The following is a 19084-nucleotide window of genomic DNA, read 5'->3' as shown; positions in this document are numbered from 1 at the left end:
TTTTTTTTTTTTTAAATTTTTTTTTCAACGTTTATTTATTTTTGGGACAGAGAGAGACAGAGCATGAACGGGGGGAGGGTCAGAGAGAGAGGGAGACACAGAATCGGAAACAGGCTCCAGGCTCTGAGCCATCAGCCCAGAGCCCGACGCGGGGCTCGAACTCACAGACCGCGAGATCGTGACCTGGCTGAAGTCGGACGCTTAACCGACTGCGCCACCCAGGCGCCCCAAATATGCTTTCCTTTAAAAGTAAGCTTCATTAGGGGGTGTCTGGGTGGCTCAGTCAGGTGAGCGTCTGACTCGGGCTCAGGTTGTGATCTCGTGGTTCGCAAGTTCGAGCCCCACATGGGGGTTGCTGCTGTTAGTGCAAAGCCTGCTTCCTCTGTCCCCCTCTGTCTGCCCCTCCCCTGCTTGCACTCTCTCAAAATATAATTAAACATTAAAAAAAGTAGGCTTCATTAGAAAATCTTTAAGACCCTTTCTGCTCTTAAATTTTCTGATTCCTTAGAAAGTCACATATATGGTTAGAGACAAAGCATTGTTAAGTGAGACTGAAATTTTGCAATGTTTCAGCCTCTAACTTAAATGAATAGTGTGTATCTTTAGTAAATACCTTTACTCTTTTGCACCTTGGGACACCCTGGACTCAGTGACTGGTAAGATCAGAGGTTCTGACTGCACAACAGGACAAAGTGTTACCCTCACCCTTGCATTGGATCACACCCGGCTTCTTTTGCTCCTATGTCAGGTACGCGTTTTATCTCCTGAAAGACGGCATTTATAGAGTAGATCTCCCTGTGCCATCTGGTCGGGACTCAGAAGCCCTGCGTATTGTGGAGAGTTGCACATTAAAGGACTTTGCAGTGAAACCACAGTCCAAACGAATCATTTATTTCAATGACACCGCTCGTGTCTTCATGTCAACGTTTCTGGACGGCTCTGCTTCCCATCCTGTCCTAGCTCATGTCTCCTTTGCCGATGTGAAGAGCTTTGCTTGTGAAAACAATGACTTCCTTGTCACAGATGGCAAGGCTGTTTTCCAACAAGACTCTTTGTCTTTCAATGAGTTCATCGTGGGATGCGACCTGAGTCACATAGAAGAGTATGGATTTGGGAACTTGGTCATCTTTGGCTCCTACGCCCAGCCACACCCCATGCCGGGCCGCCCCCAGCAGCTCTCCGTGCTCTTTGGCTCCCACCAGGCCCTGGTTCAGTGGAAACCCCCTGCCCTCGCCATAGGAGCCAGTGAGTGCCCCCTCCCCAGTGTGGTTTCTGGCCTTGATGGAAGGAGAGTTTGAACTGCTTGACATGCGACTCAATTTTGAGAACCCGTAGGTGATTATATTCAGTCATCAACCAGAAATGCTTTTTAACTCCAGAAAAAGTGCTTATACATTTGTTCTGCATTTATTATTAGGATCTCTGTATTCACCATGTATATCCCAACAGAATAGTTTGCACATTCATTGAATGTCACCCAGGGGCCAGGCACTGACACTGTGGTCTGAGTGAATGTATTAGCGAGAGGGATAGAGAAGGTGGGTTGAGATTTGGACCCATCTAGACCTGACATGAATTGGAGCAATTTCTTAAAGCTCTTTGAACTTGAACTTTCATCTCTAGAGAGGCAGTGTGTATGGAGGGTCAGCAGGTGGGCTCTGGGGCCAGCCTACATGGTTTCAAAGGCGGGCCTTGTCATTTATTAGTAGAATGATCCTGGGCGTGCTACTTAATCAGCCCATGCGTTGTTTTCCACTGCTGGAAAACCAGAATGTTACTTACATATTTCTGTGGGATTGTCATGCAGATTAAATTAAGGTGCTTAAGGAGGGCACCTTTTGGGATGAGCACTGGGTGTTGTATGGAAACCAATTTGACAATGAACTTCATATATTGAAAAAAAGAATTAAGGTGCTTACGTAGAACACTTAGTATCTAGCACAGAGGTGGGCAAACTTCTTCTGTAAAGGAAGGACTAGATAGTACATATGTTCAGCTCTGTGGGCCATATGGTCTCTGTCATAGCTACTCAAGTCTGCCGTTACAGTGTGTAAACAGCCATAGATGATATGTAAATGAGGAACTGTGGCTGTGTTCCAGTACAACTTTATTTACAAAAACAGGCAGAGGGCCAGATCTGGCCTGTGGGCTGTAGTTTGCCAACTCCTGATTCTAGACTATTTAGCAAACATGGGCTATTTTTTACCTTACGACAAAGCTAACTACGCCTGTTTGCTGTATATTTCAACTGCCGTATAGGAAGTTTTTGTTGTTGTTGTTGTTTGTTTGTTTGTTTTTGTATAGTTTGGATTTCTAGAGGAAGGTGCTATGCAAACACTGAGAGTTGTAGTAGAGATTCATCATTAAACGTTTTTTCTTTAGGAGCCTGGTTACACTTAGCGGTATTATAGAGCACCCTCCTGACAATTTTACGTAGCCACACATCTAGCTTCGACCGAGCTTGACTCTGATTGGTTAGAAATGATGTCTCCTTCGACAGAGCAAAAGCTATGGTGTGGCTGGAATGGACAGTGTCCTAGTCATATCATGAGACTAACCCTGATGACTGGCGGGGTAACAGGTTTTACTGCCCAATTACCCTTCCACTCAAGATGAAGGTGTAGATGAATTTACTGGCAATTTTTTGTTTGCCCTTGTCTATGTCATCCTGGTCAGTAATGTTGTTTAACTCTTCTCATTAGGCCCCTCCGCCTGGCAGAACTGGACTTACGAGGTGAAAGTATCAACCGAGGACTTTCCTGAAATCACTCGGATTTTCTCTAACATAAGTGGGACCGTGCTTAATGTGCCTGAGCTGCAGAGTGCTGCAAGATACAAGGTTTCTGTGAGAGCCGGTTCTCCCAAGGGGCCAGGCCCTTGGTCGGAGCCCTTGGTGGGCACCACTCTGGTGCCAGGTGAGGAAACGGTCTTTTTTATTTTTTAAAGTTTATTTATTTTGAGAGAGAGAGAGAGAGAGGGAGAAAACGAGTGGGGGAGAGGCAGAGAGAGGAGAGAGAGCCCTCCAAGCAGGCTTCATGCTATCAGCACAAAGCCTGACGTGGGGCTTGATCTCATGAATTGTGAGATCATGACCTGAGCCGAGATCAAGAGTCGGATGCTGAACTGACTGAGCCACCCAGGTACACTGAAAATGTCCTTGATTTAGGGAGTAATTCTGACAAAATAGGCTTATTCTCTGTGTCCTTAAGAGTTCCTCTCCTCCAGGGTGGTAAAGAAATTAGAATGAGGGTGCATTTGTCACTTTGAGTATGTCAAATTATGTGGAGGTGCAGGAGTGATTTGCTGACTCACCATGTTTATTATCTGGATTAGGAAAGCAAATAAGGCATTGTGCGATATTGAATTTACGTTTCTAAATTGTTATTTTAAAGTTTTCAAGATATTTTTGAGGAAACAATATCGTTCCTTCTTCTTTATGGCTCTCTTCTTTCTCGTGGTTTGTTAAGTGATAATACCCCTGGAACTCAGAAGATCATGGTGAGAGAAGTTGAGGGGCTCTGAATTATGCTGAAATCCATCCTCTTGGCTGAAAAGGAAACGGAAAGATAACTATTATGTTTGTATTGCTATTGTTACCACGGTGGCTTTTGGGCGCTCTGCATGGGATCACGGCAACCAGTATCCAACGGGGCAGGAGGATTGTGCCACGACGATGACATTGCTCTAGAGGCAATGTCACCCACACTTCTCTTCACATTCAACTTCAATTATTTATCCAAAAATCACAAAACGTGTTTAATATTATAGGTAATTCTATTAGGCACATGTAGCCATCCATGTCCTTCCACAGTGTTTTTCAAACGTTGATATTCTTATACTTTATAAAGGAAATCTTGGGGTATAAGATGTGTCCCTTAAAACGTGTGCCTTCTGCAGTATTTCTTTTTTTTTTTTTTTTTTCCCAAACAGCTTCAGAACCACCGTTTATCATGGCTGTGAAAGAAGATGGGCTTTGGAGTAAGCCATTAAATAGCTTTGGCCCAGGAGAGTTCCTGTCCTCTGATATAGGAAATGTGTCAGGTAAACACCAAATCCCTTGTTCACTTGGACGTCAGGATTCTACTTATAAGGCTTCCTACGCTCTTCAATACATTGAAAGAATTGAGTGTTTGGGTAGTAGGACAATAATGAAAGGAAAAAACATTCAGTGAACTACACTGCCAGTGTAGAAATATCAGTTCTCAGGTATAGGTGCTATTTATTATTTCACAAAAGGTGAGGCTATTTATTGATGTATTTGAATGTATTTGAATCTGTCAACGTTGTCTCATGGTAACAGCCTATCTGGTTCCACTTAAAAACAGCTATACTTAAGTAATTTGTTATGTTTGTTGTAAGACTGAAGCACGGAATGGTTGCATGAAGTTCTAAATACAATGTAAGAAACAATTTCTTGACACAGAGGAATATTAAGTAAGAAGTGGGTCATTTTGCCTAGAACACATCGGAATGAAGGAAAAGTCTTCGTTGTAGGATGATGCAACAGTGAACTTGCCTGCAGATGGCACCTTCTATAACCATATTACTTATTTGATCTATTTGCTGGGCCACTAAAAGCACAGCAGCATTTCTGACCAACGTAGGAGTTGGACTTAGGAGGTAGCATGGTAATGGTACGAAGAATGATGCTTTGGAGTTGTCTTCGCTCTGGGCTCCCCATTTTTATCTGTGAGGCCTTGGGAAGAATAGATAATCTCACTGAGTCTTGGGCTCCCCGTGTCAAAAATGGGGATAATTCCTACTTCATACCTTTGTTTTCAGATTTAAGTGAGATACGTAAAGTGCCTGGGACAATGTTTGGCAAAGAGAAGTGCTTGGTGAATATCAATTCCTCTTCCTAGTCCCCCGGGGTTGAGCTTTTGAGATAACATTATAGAAGTATTCTTGATAGATCCCTGAAGTTCTAATGGATATCATGTTAGTATGTGCTTTCAAATTATGTGGAGGTGCAGGAGTGATTTGCTGACTCACCATGTTTATGCTGGCATACATGAAAAATAACTGCTACTAATTCATTTTGTTTTGAGACATGGACTGGTATAACAACAGCCTCTACTACAGCGACACGAAAGGTGATGTTCATGTGTGGCTGCTGAATGGGACGGATATCTCAGAGAATTATCGCATACCCAACATTGCAGGAGCAGGGGCTTTAGCTTTTGATTGGCTGGGTCAGTTTCTCTACTGGGCTGGAAGGACGTATGTGGTAAGTTAAAGCTCAGCATTCTGGATGCTCTAGAACAATACCCAACCACTTCAGTGGCTGGGAGTTTTCATGTCGTTTTTCATACTTGTGTGCCACCTATGCTATTATTTATTTAATATTTGTCTCTAAACATACTCACTTTTTAGCTAAAAGGGATTTATGGGTAAAGAAAACTTTATATCGCTGTTTGTTGTACTAGTTGTATACTTTCAATAATAGCTTTTTAAAAAAACTTTTTAATGTTTATTTTTGAGAGAGAGAGAGACAGAGTGTGAGTGGGGGAGAAGAAGAGAGAGAGGGAGACAGAATTCAAAGTGGGCTCCAGACTCTGAGCTGTCAGCACCGAGCCTGATGCGGGGCTTGAGCCCACGGACCGTGAGATCATGACCTGAGCCAAAGTGGGGTGCTTACCCGACTGAGCCACCCAGGTGCTCCATAATATCTTAAATATATTAAAATGTTCACATGTGGGTCAGTGCCCTGGAGGAAGATGGCATACTCCAAAGACCCAGTGAAGGAAACCCAATGGAGGGACGATTTTCAAAGGTGTGGAGAGGGCTAAGGAAAATGAACAAAGGATGGTGAAACATGCCCTGGGCTAGTAAGTGTGGGAAGTTAGAACCACCTTTAGGCACATGGGGGCACGGGGATGAAGGGGGAAGAACATGGTAAGGGCTGTAGCTATGGGAGTTGCTGACGTGAAACCCAGCCACTGTCAAAAGGTATGTTCTGGAAAGGAGTGGCCTGGGGGAGTAAGCACCTGAACCCTCTTTCTTTCTTCCCTCTGATCTGCCCTTACTTCCACTGGCTGCATGCCATTGGAAGCCAGAAAGTGAGAGTCCAGTTGGTGTAGTCTATGGACACCAGCCTCCGCAGTTGTAGAGTGGGGTGGGGAGGATGGAGAGTGTAGCTGGATGCAACCTGAAGACGTCGTGTACGTCTGTGTTGTGGTACATTTTGAAGAGAGGGATGGTTAGCGATGAGCACACTGGTCTGAAAGATCAAGAAATGCAGTCCTGGAACCGTTTTCTAATCAGGAGGGTGCTTGTTGTCCACTTATTTATTCGTTCAACAATCATTTATCTGTTACCAATGTGTTGGGAGCCATGAAGAAAGGCATAGTAGGGAACATAAAGTTAATAGTAGATATGTATCTGTTTTAAAAAATCAGCTTTAGGCGGCACAACTCACATACAATAGAATTAATTTATTGCATAAAATGTGCTGGGTTTTAGTATGTCCAGTGTTGTGCAACCAACCCTTGTTGTCCTTGCTCTTTTGATGAGATAAAACACATATATAAATAATAGAAGAAGGGGGGCTCAGTCGGTTAAGCAGCTGACTCTTGATTTTGGCTAGGTCCTGATCTCATGGTTCATGGATTTGAACCCTGCTTTGGGCTCTGCACTGACAGCACGGAACCTGCTTAGGATTCTCTCTCTCCCTCTTTCTACACCCTCCCCTCAAAAAAATAATAGAAGAAGCATCCAAAGCAATGTATTTAGAGGCAAAGCAATGCGGTGTAGTCTGAATTCATAAGTGCCAGTGATATGCAGGTGGAATGGAATTGAGTGGGGTAAATCTGAGAATACACCCTAAAATTGATTAGTTTAAAAATAGTTAAAAAAAAAAAAAGTTTTGAAGGAGGAAGTGTAAGAGTGAATATAAAAAGTGGTTTCAGGTATTTTTCTCTGTCTCTTATAAAACTGTTTAACTCTAGGAAAAATTACTTAAATTCCTTGAACCTAGTTAACTTGTGATAGAAATCCTTTAGAGGCATAATGTTAGGGTTACAAAAGCTAATATTTCAAGATAAAAATGTTCTGTGCCTGACACCCAATAAGTACTCAGTAATGGCAATAATTAATATCAGGGAAATATACTGAAAAAAAGCAACAAGGAGAGACATCATCATTTATCAGGATGTATACATCTTCTCCAGGAGTCTAATCAAATACACTTTTTTTTAAATCTCTCTCTCTTTTCAAAAATTTTAATCCAAGTTGGCTAACATATAGTGTAATAATGGTTTCAGGAGTAGAATTGAGTGATTCATCACTTACATACAACACTCAGTGCTCATCCCAACAAGTGCCCTCCTTAGTGCGTGTTGTCCATTTAGCTTATCCCCCCCACCGACCTCCCCTCCAGCAACCCTTAGTTTGTTCTCTGTCTTTAAGAGTGTCGTGTGGGCTGCCTCCTTCTCTGCTTTGATCTTATTTTTTTTCTTTCCTTTCCTTTATGTTCATCTGTTTTGTTTCTTAAATTCCACATATGAATGAAATCATATGACATTTGTCTCTCTCTGACTTATTTCGCTTAGCATAATACACTCTAGTTCCATCCACGTTGTCGCAAATGGCAAGATTTTATTCTTTTTGATTGCTGAGTAACAATCCATTGTATGTATATACCACATCTTCTTTATCCATTCATCAGTCGATGGACTTTTAGGCTCTTTCCATATAATTTGGCTATTGTTGATAGCACTGCTATAAATATTGGGGTGCATGTGCCCCTTCAAATTGGCATCTTTGTATCCTTTGTATAAATACCTAGTAATGCAATTGCTATCCAGTACATTCTTATCTAGCAGTGTTTGAATTGTGGGGTTGTATGATTAGGAAAAATAAGTATTTTAATTCAAAGTAAATTTGCCTCCTTTTTTCCCCTAGAGTCCTGAAAAGAGAGAAGCTCAACGAGAGCAGCTTCCATGACTGTTTTGCTCCCAAGGCTTTGCACACTACCCAGTACACGGCGCTAATGAACATTCCCAGTGGGAAGAATGTAACAATTTACTAACGATTGCAACACACTATTAAATTTTTTTTTTTTGTAGCATTTATTTATTTTTGAGACACAGAGAGAGCATGAACAGGGGAGGGTCAGAGAAAGAGGGAGACACAGAATCTGAAACAGGCTCCAGGCTCTGAGCTGTCAGCACAGAGCCCGACGCGGGGCTCGAACTCACGGACCGTGAGATCATGACCTGAGCCGAAGTCGGACGCTTAACCGACTGAGCCACCCAGGCACCTCTGCAACACACTATTAAGAAATGACAGTGTCATTTGAAAATTATTAATCAACCCTACTATTATGTTTTATAGATACAAAGGCAGTCTCTGTTGACAGGGCACACGGACATTGTGACCCATGTGAAGTTGCTGGTGAACGACATGGCGGTGGATTCGCTCGGAGGATATCTCTATTGGACCACACTACACTCAGTGGAAAGCACCAGGCTAAACGGAGAAAGTTCCCTTGTAATACAGGCACAGCCTTGGTTTTCTGGGAAAAAGGTGACAACTTAAAAATAAGACCTGATCATTTAGTCATACTAAATAGTGCTATCGAATAGTTACGATAATACTGTTTCTGCTTGTAGGGAATAGTTAAGGTAGAATCTGAAAGGAAATACTGTTACAGTAAGATCTTGGTGTAACCAAATTTTTTCTAAGTCTTATTTGATTGTCATAATAATTAAACAAATTAAATACAATATGGAGATGTTTACACTTTGCTGTATCTGGAAAGGACCCGCACTTAAAAGCACTTTAATTTCTGACTGTTTTTATAATCTTCAGGAATTGTATTGGCTATTTTAGAGCTTCTTATTGAGTAATGAGTAGATGTTTTATTATCTTTGATCAATTTTGGGTACTGACTGCTCTAGAAACTGTGACTCCTAGCAAATTATTTCACTTCTCTTTGCTTCCTTGTCTGAAAAATGGGAATGTTAGCAATTGTCCTACCTCTTAGGGTTGTTGCAAAGATTAAATGAGATAATTAATGTGAGATGCTGAGAACAGTGCGAGGCACATGGTAACTACTCAGTGGTTAAGCTCTTATTATTGCAACTAAATCTGAAAAGCACACCTGATATAGGAACATTTCTTTTTTTTTTTTTTTTTAATTTTTTTTTTCAACGTTTATTTATTTTTGGGACAGAGAGAGACAGAGCATGAACGGGGGAGGGGCAGAGAGAGAGGGAGACTCAGAATCGGAAACAGGCTCCAGGCTCTGAGCCATCAGCCCAGAGCCTGACGCGGGGCTGGAACTCACGGACCGCGAGATCGTGACCTGGCTGAAGTCGGACGCTTAACCGACTGCGCCACCCAGGCGCCCCTAGGAACATTTCTAAAACAGATGTTACTTCCTCAGCTTCTAGAAGCAAAACTTATTTTTCTTGATCTTCAACTTCTACAAGCAATACCTATCTTCTTGATACCCTGTAGCTATCATCTGAAATTTCTGAATTTTGTCTTTCCTGTTCATAAATTTCTGAATTTTGTGCTTCCTGTAGGAAATTTAGAAATCACAGAAAAGCATGAAAAAGAAAGAAAGCACTTGTACTATTTCTACCTAGGATATTCCTTAATTTTTTTCTTATTGTTTTAATCATTTTTTTTCTGCCAGTAGAGATAAATCACCCATAATATAAATAAACCAGATCATTTATAAACAAATTATTGAGTCACATGATCCCCAAGTCTAGGATTTTTTTAAAAATTTATTATTTATTTATTTATTTATTTATTTATTTATTTATTTTTTAAATTGAGATATAATTGACATAGAACATTACATTAGTTTCAGTTGTATATACAGATTATAGCACAGATATTTAAAAGAAATGCAATTTTTTTTCCACGGGCATTTTTTTTTTTAAAGTTTTACTTATTTACTTTGACAGAAAAAAAAAAGAGAGTGAGCAGGGAAGGGGCAGCAAGAAAGAGAGAGAGAGAGAGTGAGAGAGAGAGAGAGCGAGAGAATCTCAAGCAGGATCTGCACTGTCAGCGTAAAGCCCCGTATGGGGCTTGAACTCACAAACCATGAGATCATGACCTGAGCTGAAATCAAGAGTCAGACACTTAACCAACTGAGCCACCCACACTCCCCTAAAAGAAATACAAATTTACGCAGAGATTAATCATTTCTGTCAAATAATGAAAGTATCCCTTAATTTTATTTTGGAAACTTTGAGTCTGAATATAGGAAAAGTATATCTTTTTATGTCTCTATAAGTGCTGGGGGAAAGCACTTTTATTTTTGTAAAAGCATATTAAAGATAAAAAAAATACTATCTCAAGAGTAACTTTCTGTCTGTTCCTGGGACTTTGTCAGTAATGTCCCCCAGTGCTCTGATCTCGTTGTTTGAGTAATGTTCACTCTGGAAAGTTCTACAGTGGCCATAGGGATTTTTCTGTAAATGAGTGGAAAACTAGATTTCTCAGCATGTTTGGGGAAACACATCCTTCTTTAAATTCCCACTCCAAATCCTGGGGAGTGCTGCTTGTACAAATCTATAGTTTGGTTCCATGGTTTGATGTCTTACCCATCTGCCTCCATTAATGCTAGTGGGTGTTTTCAAGGTGACATATTTTGCACCGAGCAGAACTCTTCATTTCACTGTCATTCATCCCTTCATATGTTACGCATAAATTTATCATGGAGCCATGAGATACTGTGCAATCAGTAGGTGTAATAAAATAAACAGCCAATTATTTATAGAAAGGCTTGGTATTTGTGTGATTAAAAGGGAGAATGCAGTGAGACATTCATCTAACGTGAAAAGATAGCCGCTGCCACATCTGATGGATCGGGTGGGCTCATATATATATGTAGTGCACGTTACCACAGGATTAAACCTCAAGTTTATAGTTATGCCTTGTTGGCATTTCCAAGGCATGGCTGTTATTAGACAACAGTGGTTACCAAAGATTTATGGAATGTCCTCTGGCTCTGTTTAAATATGGGCTCAAATGACTGATGCAAAGGAATTGGTAATGACCCAACACCTGAATGTTATCTATGACTCTAATAGTTTGCTGTATTCTAGAACAGGGAGTTGTAGAATATTCTTTTTTTAAGAGATAAAACAGACTTTTTGATTTAGAAAACTTGAGTGCCTCTCATTATGAATAATGAAACAAGATTAACCTGATTTCACTTTAACTGACACAATAATCAATAAATTTCTTTTAGCCTGAGGCAAGGATATGATTCAACTCCCAAAAGGCTGAGGATTGCTAGATAGTTTTTTGTTTGTTTTTTGTTTTTTGTTTTTTATTTTGTGGGTAAGGAGTAGACTGCGTTTCCTTGAAGACAGAGGCTGTGATTTATATGACAGCTGGAGGTTTTTGCAATGATGTGCCTTTTTTTTGTTCTTGGATACCTTGTTGTATTCTTTCTACATTTCTCACTGGCTCATCATTTTTGTTTTTATGCTGCAGAATTTTGTTAGAGATGTAGCCATCAACTTTAATCCTTGATCTCTCTTAGCCTCTAGGTCTGCTATAGGAAGAATTCACCACTCTGGGGTCATATACCTGGCCATCTCAGCTTATTTGAAAAATTCCTACAAAGCCAAAGAAAGCAAAAGTGTTCCCTTGAATTGTAACTTCTGTCTTATGCAATCTGTTTCACGAGGAGAAGCAGTCTCCTTTCAATTCCTTTCAAGAGGAGAAGCAGTCTTTCCTCAGGCCTTTCCTGGATGACGGGACATAAAATTAAGGCATGGACTGTAACAAAAAGACAAAGATTAGTAAGGAGTGGTTTTCAGATGTCATCTGGACATCTGTAGGACCTGGAGTGTGGTTGAAAATTTGTAATAACTTTGCAGGTGCTGCTGATGCTGCTGGTCCAAAAATCATACTTTGAGAACAACCAGAGCTAAGTCTGTGGAAGTCCCTGCCTTCTGAGGACTTTTAGGAAACTTGTGTTTATATCCAAGTTACATAGGAATAGGCATCTCACATAATTTTTTTATTCAGCGAAAGGTAAAAATTATCGAGTTTATTATTCCAAAGAGGACATTAAAGAGATATCTATAGTTTAAGTGTGACTTATTCACAAAAGTCTCCTCCAAACATGCATTTGATTCATTTTCTTATTTTCTATTTAGGTAGTTGCTCTAACTTTAGACCTTAGTGATGGGCTCCTGTATTGGTTGGTTCAAGACAGTCAATGCATTCACCTGTACACAGCTGTTCTTCGAGGGTGGAGGTAAGTAATATCTCTTGAAAACAATCTGTTGAGGATGAGAATGACTTACCCCTCAGTTATGTGACAGTGCATGAGCATTCATTATTCTTCCAATAAGCACTTACTAGTTGTCCACTGTTTTTGCAGGCATTGTGCTTGTGGGGAAAGATAGGTTTGTAAACAACTAATGACAGTAGAATATGGTGAATACTGTGATGGGGTAGAAAGAGAGTACAATGGAGGCACTGAGAAGAATGCTCCTCAAGAGCCCAAGAAATGGATAGATGTGTTTTTCTTCTTCTTAACATGATGGAGTTAGGCAGGAATCATCCTGCACAGCACACATGAAGACTGGAGTCGAAAGAAGCACATGAATTATTCTCTCAATCTGTGTCCTCAAACTAAGCCCCTGGTTCTCTTGTTGGCATTTCCACATCTTCCATAGTAATACTGTAAGGTAGTTTTTTTCTAGTATTTTTCCTACACTTTCTTTTCTTTTTTTTTTTTAACATTTTTGCTTATTAAAATTAGGTGTAATGTACATAATATGAAATGTTCAGATCTTCAGTATTCCACGATATCAGTTTTGACAAGTACATTTTAAGACACAGATATGTTGAGGGGCGCCTGGGTAGCTCAGCTGGTTATGTGTTTGACTCTTGGTTTTGAATAAGGTCATGATCTTATGGTTCATGAGTTTGAGCCTCACATAGGTCTCTGTTTTGACAGTGTGGAGCCTGTTTGGGATTCTCTCTCTCCCTCTCTCTCTGCCCCTCCCCTGCTCAAGCTCTCTCTCTCTCAAAACTAAATAAATAAGCACAATAAAGAAAAATTTTAAAAAAGACACATATTTGTCCATCATCACAGAAATTTTCCTGTGCCCCTACCCAATCAATCCCCCCTGCCCCTGAAATATGTACCTTTTGTGTCTGGCTTCTTTTACTTAGCATAATATCTTTATGATTCATCCATGTTGTTAAGAGTATTAGTCTTTCCTTTTTATTGCTGAGTAGCATTCCATTGCATGAACATACCATAGTTGGCATATCCATTCTCCTCTTTATGGACATTTGGATTGCTTCCCGATTTTGGTTATTATGGATAAAATTGTATAAATATTTGTACCCAAGGCTTTGGATGTATTGTTGGATAAATACCTATGAGTAGAATTGCTGGGTGATATGGAAGATACATGCTTAACTTCTTAAATAATTTCCTGGTTTTCAGAGGGTTTATACCATTTTACATTTCCTCCAGAGATGTATGACAGCTCTGGTTCGTCCACATCCTCCCAACAGTTGGCTTTAGCAATCTTTCAAATTTTCACCATTCATTGGTGTATGTAGCAATATATCATTGTACTTTTAATTTACACTTCATCAATAACTAATAATTTTCACCACTTTTTAATTTGTTATTGACTATTTATATATTGTCTGTTGTGATGTGACTCTTCAAGTATTTTTCTCACTATTTAATTGGCTGTATAATCTTGTCCGTATTGAGATGCAGGAGATCTTTATGTATTATGTATATAAGTCCTTTGTAAAGTATATGTGTTGTGAAATTTTTCTCTCAGTGTTTGGCTTACCTATATATTTGTTGGTGGTGTATTTTGGTGAGTAGAAGTTTTTAATTTTGACTTACCCAATTTATCAATTATTTTCTTTATGGTTTGTGTTTTCTGTGCCTTCTATGAGGTATCTTTGCCTATCCCAAGGTTGTGAGAATTTTATATGATGTACTTTTTAAAAAAAATTTTTAATGTTTATTTATTTTTGAAGGAGAGAGAGACAGAGTGTGAGTGGGGGAGGGGCAGAGAGAGAGGGAGACACAGAATCTGAAACAGGCTCCAGGCTCTGAGCTGTCAGCACAGAGCCCGACGCGGGGCTCGAACTCATGGACCGCGAGATCGTGACCTGAGCTGAAGTCGGACACTTAACCGACTGAGCCACCCAGGTGCCCCTATGATGTACTTTTTATTGTTTTAGCTTCCATATTTAAATATGTGATCCACTTAAAATAGGTTTTTAGATGTTTCTTTCCTTTTCATATGAATATCCAATTGTTCCAGTACCATTTGTTAAAAAGATTTGCCTTGTGTTATTTAATTGCTTTGTGCCCTTGTTCAAAATTATTTGACTGAATATATTTTGGTCTATTTTTGGATTCTCTATTCTGCTCCTTTATTATATTTGTCTAATCTCATGCCAATACTACATTTTCTTGATTACTATAAATTTAGAAAAAGACTTAAAGATAGCTAATATTCGGTCCTCAGTTTGTTTTTCTTTTTCAATATTTTAATTCTGGCTATTCTTGATCTTTTGCTTTTCCAAATAAATTTAAAAATCATCTCACTAATTCCTAGAATAAAGCCTGTTGGAATTTTAAGTCTCTTATCAATTTAGGGAGAACGGATATCATAAAATATTGAGTCTTCCAATCAATAAAAATGGTATCTCTCTTCATTTATTTTGGTTTTCTTTAATTTTATTCAGCAGTGTTTTGTATTGTATTTTCAGTGTAGAAGTTTTGTTTTGTTTTGTTTTGTTGTTTTGTTTAGAGTAGTTTCCATGCCCAACCTGGGGCTTGAATTCACAACTCCAAGATTACAAGCCGTGTGCTCCAACGACTGAGACAGCCAGGCATTCCAAGAAATTTAGAAATTTTGCACTTCTTTCATTAATTAATCCTGAAGTGTCTGATTTTTAAAATAAAAAAAAATGTTTATTTATTTTTCAGAGAGAGTGTGTGAGTAGGGGAGGGGCAGAGAGAGAGGTTTATAAGAGGATTCAAAGTGGGCTTTGTGCTGACAGCAGAAAGCCCAATGCGGGGCCTAAACTCATGAACCGTGAGACCATGACCTGAGCTGAAGTTGGACACCCATCTGACTGAGCCACCCAGGCTCCCCTCTGATTTTTTTTTTTTTTTGATGCTTTATAAGTGGCGTTTTCAAAAATTTCATTTTCTAAATTCTTATTACTAGTATGGAGAAATTCAATTGATTTTTGTATATTGACTTGGTATCTTGATTCATTGCTAAATTCACTGTTCTGGTTTCATGCAGAAATGCTTTAGGGGGTTATAATAGTCTTTTATAATGAATTAGGAAACATTCTCTCCTCCTCAATTTTCTGAGTTTTTGATATTAATTCCTCCTTAAATTTTGATAGTATCCACCAGTGAATCCATCTGGGCCTGGAATTTTCTTTGTGGAGAATTGTTTGACTTTAAATTTAATATATTTAGGGGTATAAGGTTATTTAAATTTTTATTTTTCTTGAATCAATTTTGTTAATTCATGTCTTTTAAGGAATTTATCCAGTTTGAATGAGTTGTCAGATTAAATTTAATAATAGTCCCGTGTTATCACTTTAATGTCTATAAGGTCGTTAGTGACGTCCTCATATCTCTGATATTGATACATTTTTTTTTTTGATCATTCCTGTTAAGGGTTTATCAAATTTATTAATGTTTTAAAAGAACTAGCTTTTAGTTTTGTTGATTTTCCATTTTCAATTTTACTCTTTTCCAGTATTATTTTTATTATTTCTTCTTCTTTTATAATATCCTTTTCTATTTCTAGCTTTTTAAAAAAAAGTTTTTTTTAATGTTTATTCATTTTTGAGACAGAGAGAGACAGAGCATGAATGGGGGAGGGGCAGAGAGAGAGGGAGACACAGAATCAGAAGCAGGCTCCAGGCTCTGAGCCATCAGCCCAGAGCCTGACGCGGGGCTCAAACTCACGAACCGTGAGATTGTGACCTGAGCTGAAGTCGGACGCTCAACCGACTAAGCCACCCAGGCGCCCCTATTTCTAGCTTTTTAAGATGAAAGAAGAAATTGTGTTCACATCATTCTGTTAATATATTTATAATATTGACATTTAAAGCTGTGTATTTTTTTTAAAGACTGTGTTAGTTGGTATTCCACAAAATTTAGTATGTTGTGTTTTATTATCTTTCCTAATTTCTAATTTCTAAATATTTTCTAATTGCTCTCATTAGTTTTCTTTGATCCATGTGTTTTTAAAATGTACGTTGCTTAATTGTGAAGTATTTTGGGATTGTTTGGGTATTATTTCTATCAATTTCTAATTTAATATCATTGTGGCTGAAAAACATACACCATATAATTTCAATCTTCTGACATTTATTTAGGCTTATTTTATGGCCCACCATTGGGTATATCAAGATGAATGTTCCATGTGCACTAGAAGAATATTTATTCAGCTAATAATCTGTTGGATTATTAGATTAATTATCATTAGATTAATAGCTGGTATAGTAGTCTATAACTGTCAAGTACATAAACTAGTTGATAGTGTAGTTTAAATATTTGTGTCTACTTGTACTGTCACTGAAAAGAGGTGCCATAGTGTTCAACTATGATTGTAGATTTGCCTATGGTTCTCTACAGTTGATATACCTGGGTCCTTTGTATTCATATTATTATCTATGTACTTGAGTATATTGCCTTTTTATCACATAAAATGCCTTCATTAGTCTATGGTGATTCTCTTCATCTTCATCTGGGTGCTTTGTATTTATATTATCATCTATATACTTGATTATATTGCTTTTTTTCACTATAAAATGCCCTCATCAGTCTATGGTAATGCTCATTGCTTAGAGACCACTTTGTCTGATAGTAGTATAGCCACAGTAGCTTTAATTAATTAATTAATTAATTAGAGATAGAGAGTGAGTGGGGGAGGGTCAGAGAGAGAGAGGGAGACAGAGAATCCCAAGCAGGCTCCATGCTGTCAGCGCAGAGCCTGATGCAGGGCTCAAACTAGAGAGATCATGACCTCTGAGCCCAGTCCTGAAGTCAGATGCTCAACTGAATGTGCCACCCAGGTGCCCGTGATGGATCTACTCTTGAAATTGCTCTTCCTTCTCCTAAGTCCATCAACTTCCTTTAGTTTATAAAAGAATTAATCAGGTACAAGTATAACAACATATCTGACCTGGAAGTTGAAGAGGGTGCACCCGTCAACAATTCAGATGTATTTGGTTATGTCAGAACTGATTACATGCTCCAAGGGACCCTATGCCCTTGTTGTTCCCTCTGCCTGCAGTGTTCCCAGACTCAGTTCCCTTGGTTAATTGGTATTCGGTCTGTATGGCTCAGTTTAAGCATGTTCTCTAATGTGACCAGACTTTTTCTGACCAGATCCCAGTAGGTCTCCTTGTTAAGGAATCCGCTCTACTTTTCCTTTTACGGTGCCATTCAGATGCCAAAAGATGGTTGTTTGCTCATGTTCTTCCAGACTGCCTTTTCTGCTATCCTGTGTATTCTATGAGGGCAGGGATTGTATTTGTCTATTTACCACTGTATTCCTAGTGGCTAACACAGAACGGGGCACAAAACACTTGTTGACTGAATGAGTAAATGAATGAACCCTCAGCACAGTAACCTCAGCTGACCTCTATATTTCACCCTTTATGGAAGAGTTTGACTTTTTATGACTTTTTTGTTGAGCTTCGATTTAAATCCAGCTTTACTTGTTGTGGAGGACTGAAGGGTTTGAAATTACATATAGAAGGAAGCCCCATACTGACCTCTCGAAAGTGAGGAGGTTTTGCTGAAGTGCCGTGAACATTGGAGGTCAAGAATTTCCTGGTTAGTCCATGAGATTTTTATACGGGAGGAGTCTTCAACTGGAAATGAGGGGTCATCCATGCCAGGAGCAGCTAAGGGATATCCAGGCTCACCCTGCGGGGAAACCCGCTGTCCTAGGGACACTTTGGAAATGCTGAAACAAACAACCGGGTGGGCTAAACTAACACAAGGGCATTCACAGGATACAGGCATCAGCAGCTCTGTGGGTGGTCCAGAAGGGCCAGCCTCCTAGCCCAAGTGCATCCTGTTTAGTGAGCTTCCCTCCATTTGGAACTGGGTTTTATGTATTTCACAAGGTTGCTGGAAAGTTCTAACGAGAAGTAGAAATAACAAGGTGTGAAATTAGACAAGCAAGTCAAAGTCCACAAGGCAAACCAGATGCTGTCTTCAGAACGGCGTAGGTATAAATAGAGTATTTCACTAGAAAAAGGACAATGTGAATCGTCCTGGTGAATATACTTCTTTATAAGGTTCCCAACTTCCAGTTTTGGCCCTCTCAGGTAGTCACAGTTTTGTCAAGGAGATATTGTGAAATTCTCAAATCAAAACCTTTATTTGTTTTGATTTTAAGTGCCATTCTTTCTACTTTTCTAAAGAAGGAACTGTCAACACTCTAAAAAGATGTCGAGAAATCTTGAAAAGAAATAGTCAAACCACCACTTCAAAAGACTGAAAATCATTGAGGTGGTTTTTATTTATTGAGTACCAGGAAAGAGAGATTTTTAGAAACTACCAAGCAGATTTTTAAAGTGAAAATTATACCCCAATTCTGTGTCATGGAGAGAAAACTCTAGCATCGATGTAAATAATAGTCTGTTAACTTGAATTTCCCAGTCTGAAAAGAAGCATTCTGCATGAGCTAACGAAGTTAGTAAGTATCATTGAAGCAGCAGTTGTGAATAGTATATATTGATGGACCAAACAGGAGAGAATAATGGGTGGCAAATAAATAACATGATTAACCAAGTGTAAGAGGGAGGCGTGGCCCGATGAGGAGAAACCAGCCAGTAGGTTGCACCTCTAAGATAGGTACTACCGAGAATCACCAGTATTTCTTAAAATCTGTGTAATACTCTTGCCATTGCAATATCACATTAATGAGAAAAGTCCTAGAAGACTTGCTTTAGGTATACTTTAAGAAAAGCGTAAAAAAATCAACTTTATACGGAACTAAAAATAACGATAATTATTGTTGCAAAGTATTTTCTTTTTGTTTTTGCATCCACAAACACACACCCTCACAAA

General features: G+C 39.1%; 1 protein-coding gene across 4 annotated transcripts in view; it reads left to right on the top strand.

The window, feature by feature from the left end:
* Positions 1-19084, top strand: part of ROS1 (ROS proto-oncogene 1, receptor tyrosine kinase) — a 124346-nt gene that overhangs the window by 36308 nt on the left and 68954 nt on the right. For all 4 annotated transcript variants that reach the window (XM_040474472.1, XM_040474473.1, XM_040474475.1 and 1 more), the window contains exons 13-18: positions 749-1245; positions 2703-2915; positions 3931-4041; positions 5049-5227; positions 8335-8526; positions 12132-12232. In XM_040474472.1, the coding sequence (XP_040330406.1) occupies positions 749-1245; positions 2703-2915; positions 3931-4041; positions 5049-5227; positions 8335-8526; positions 12132-12232 (1293 nt within the window). The remainder of the gene's footprint in view (positions 1-748; positions 1246-2702; positions 2916-3930; positions 4042-5048; positions 5228-8334; positions 8527-12131; positions 12233-19084) is intronic.

Source organism: Herpailurus yagouaroundi, unplaced genomic scaffold (genome assembly GCF_014898765.1).
Source record: "Herpailurus yagouaroundi ecotype Mexico unplaced genomic scaffold, PumYag 139, whole genome shotgun sequence".
In the NCBI taxonomy this organism is placed as follows: Eukaryota; Metazoa; Chordata; class Mammalia; order Carnivora; family Felidae; genus Herpailurus; species Herpailurus yagouaroundi.
This window is presented reverse-complemented; position numbering and strand designations above follow the sequence as displayed.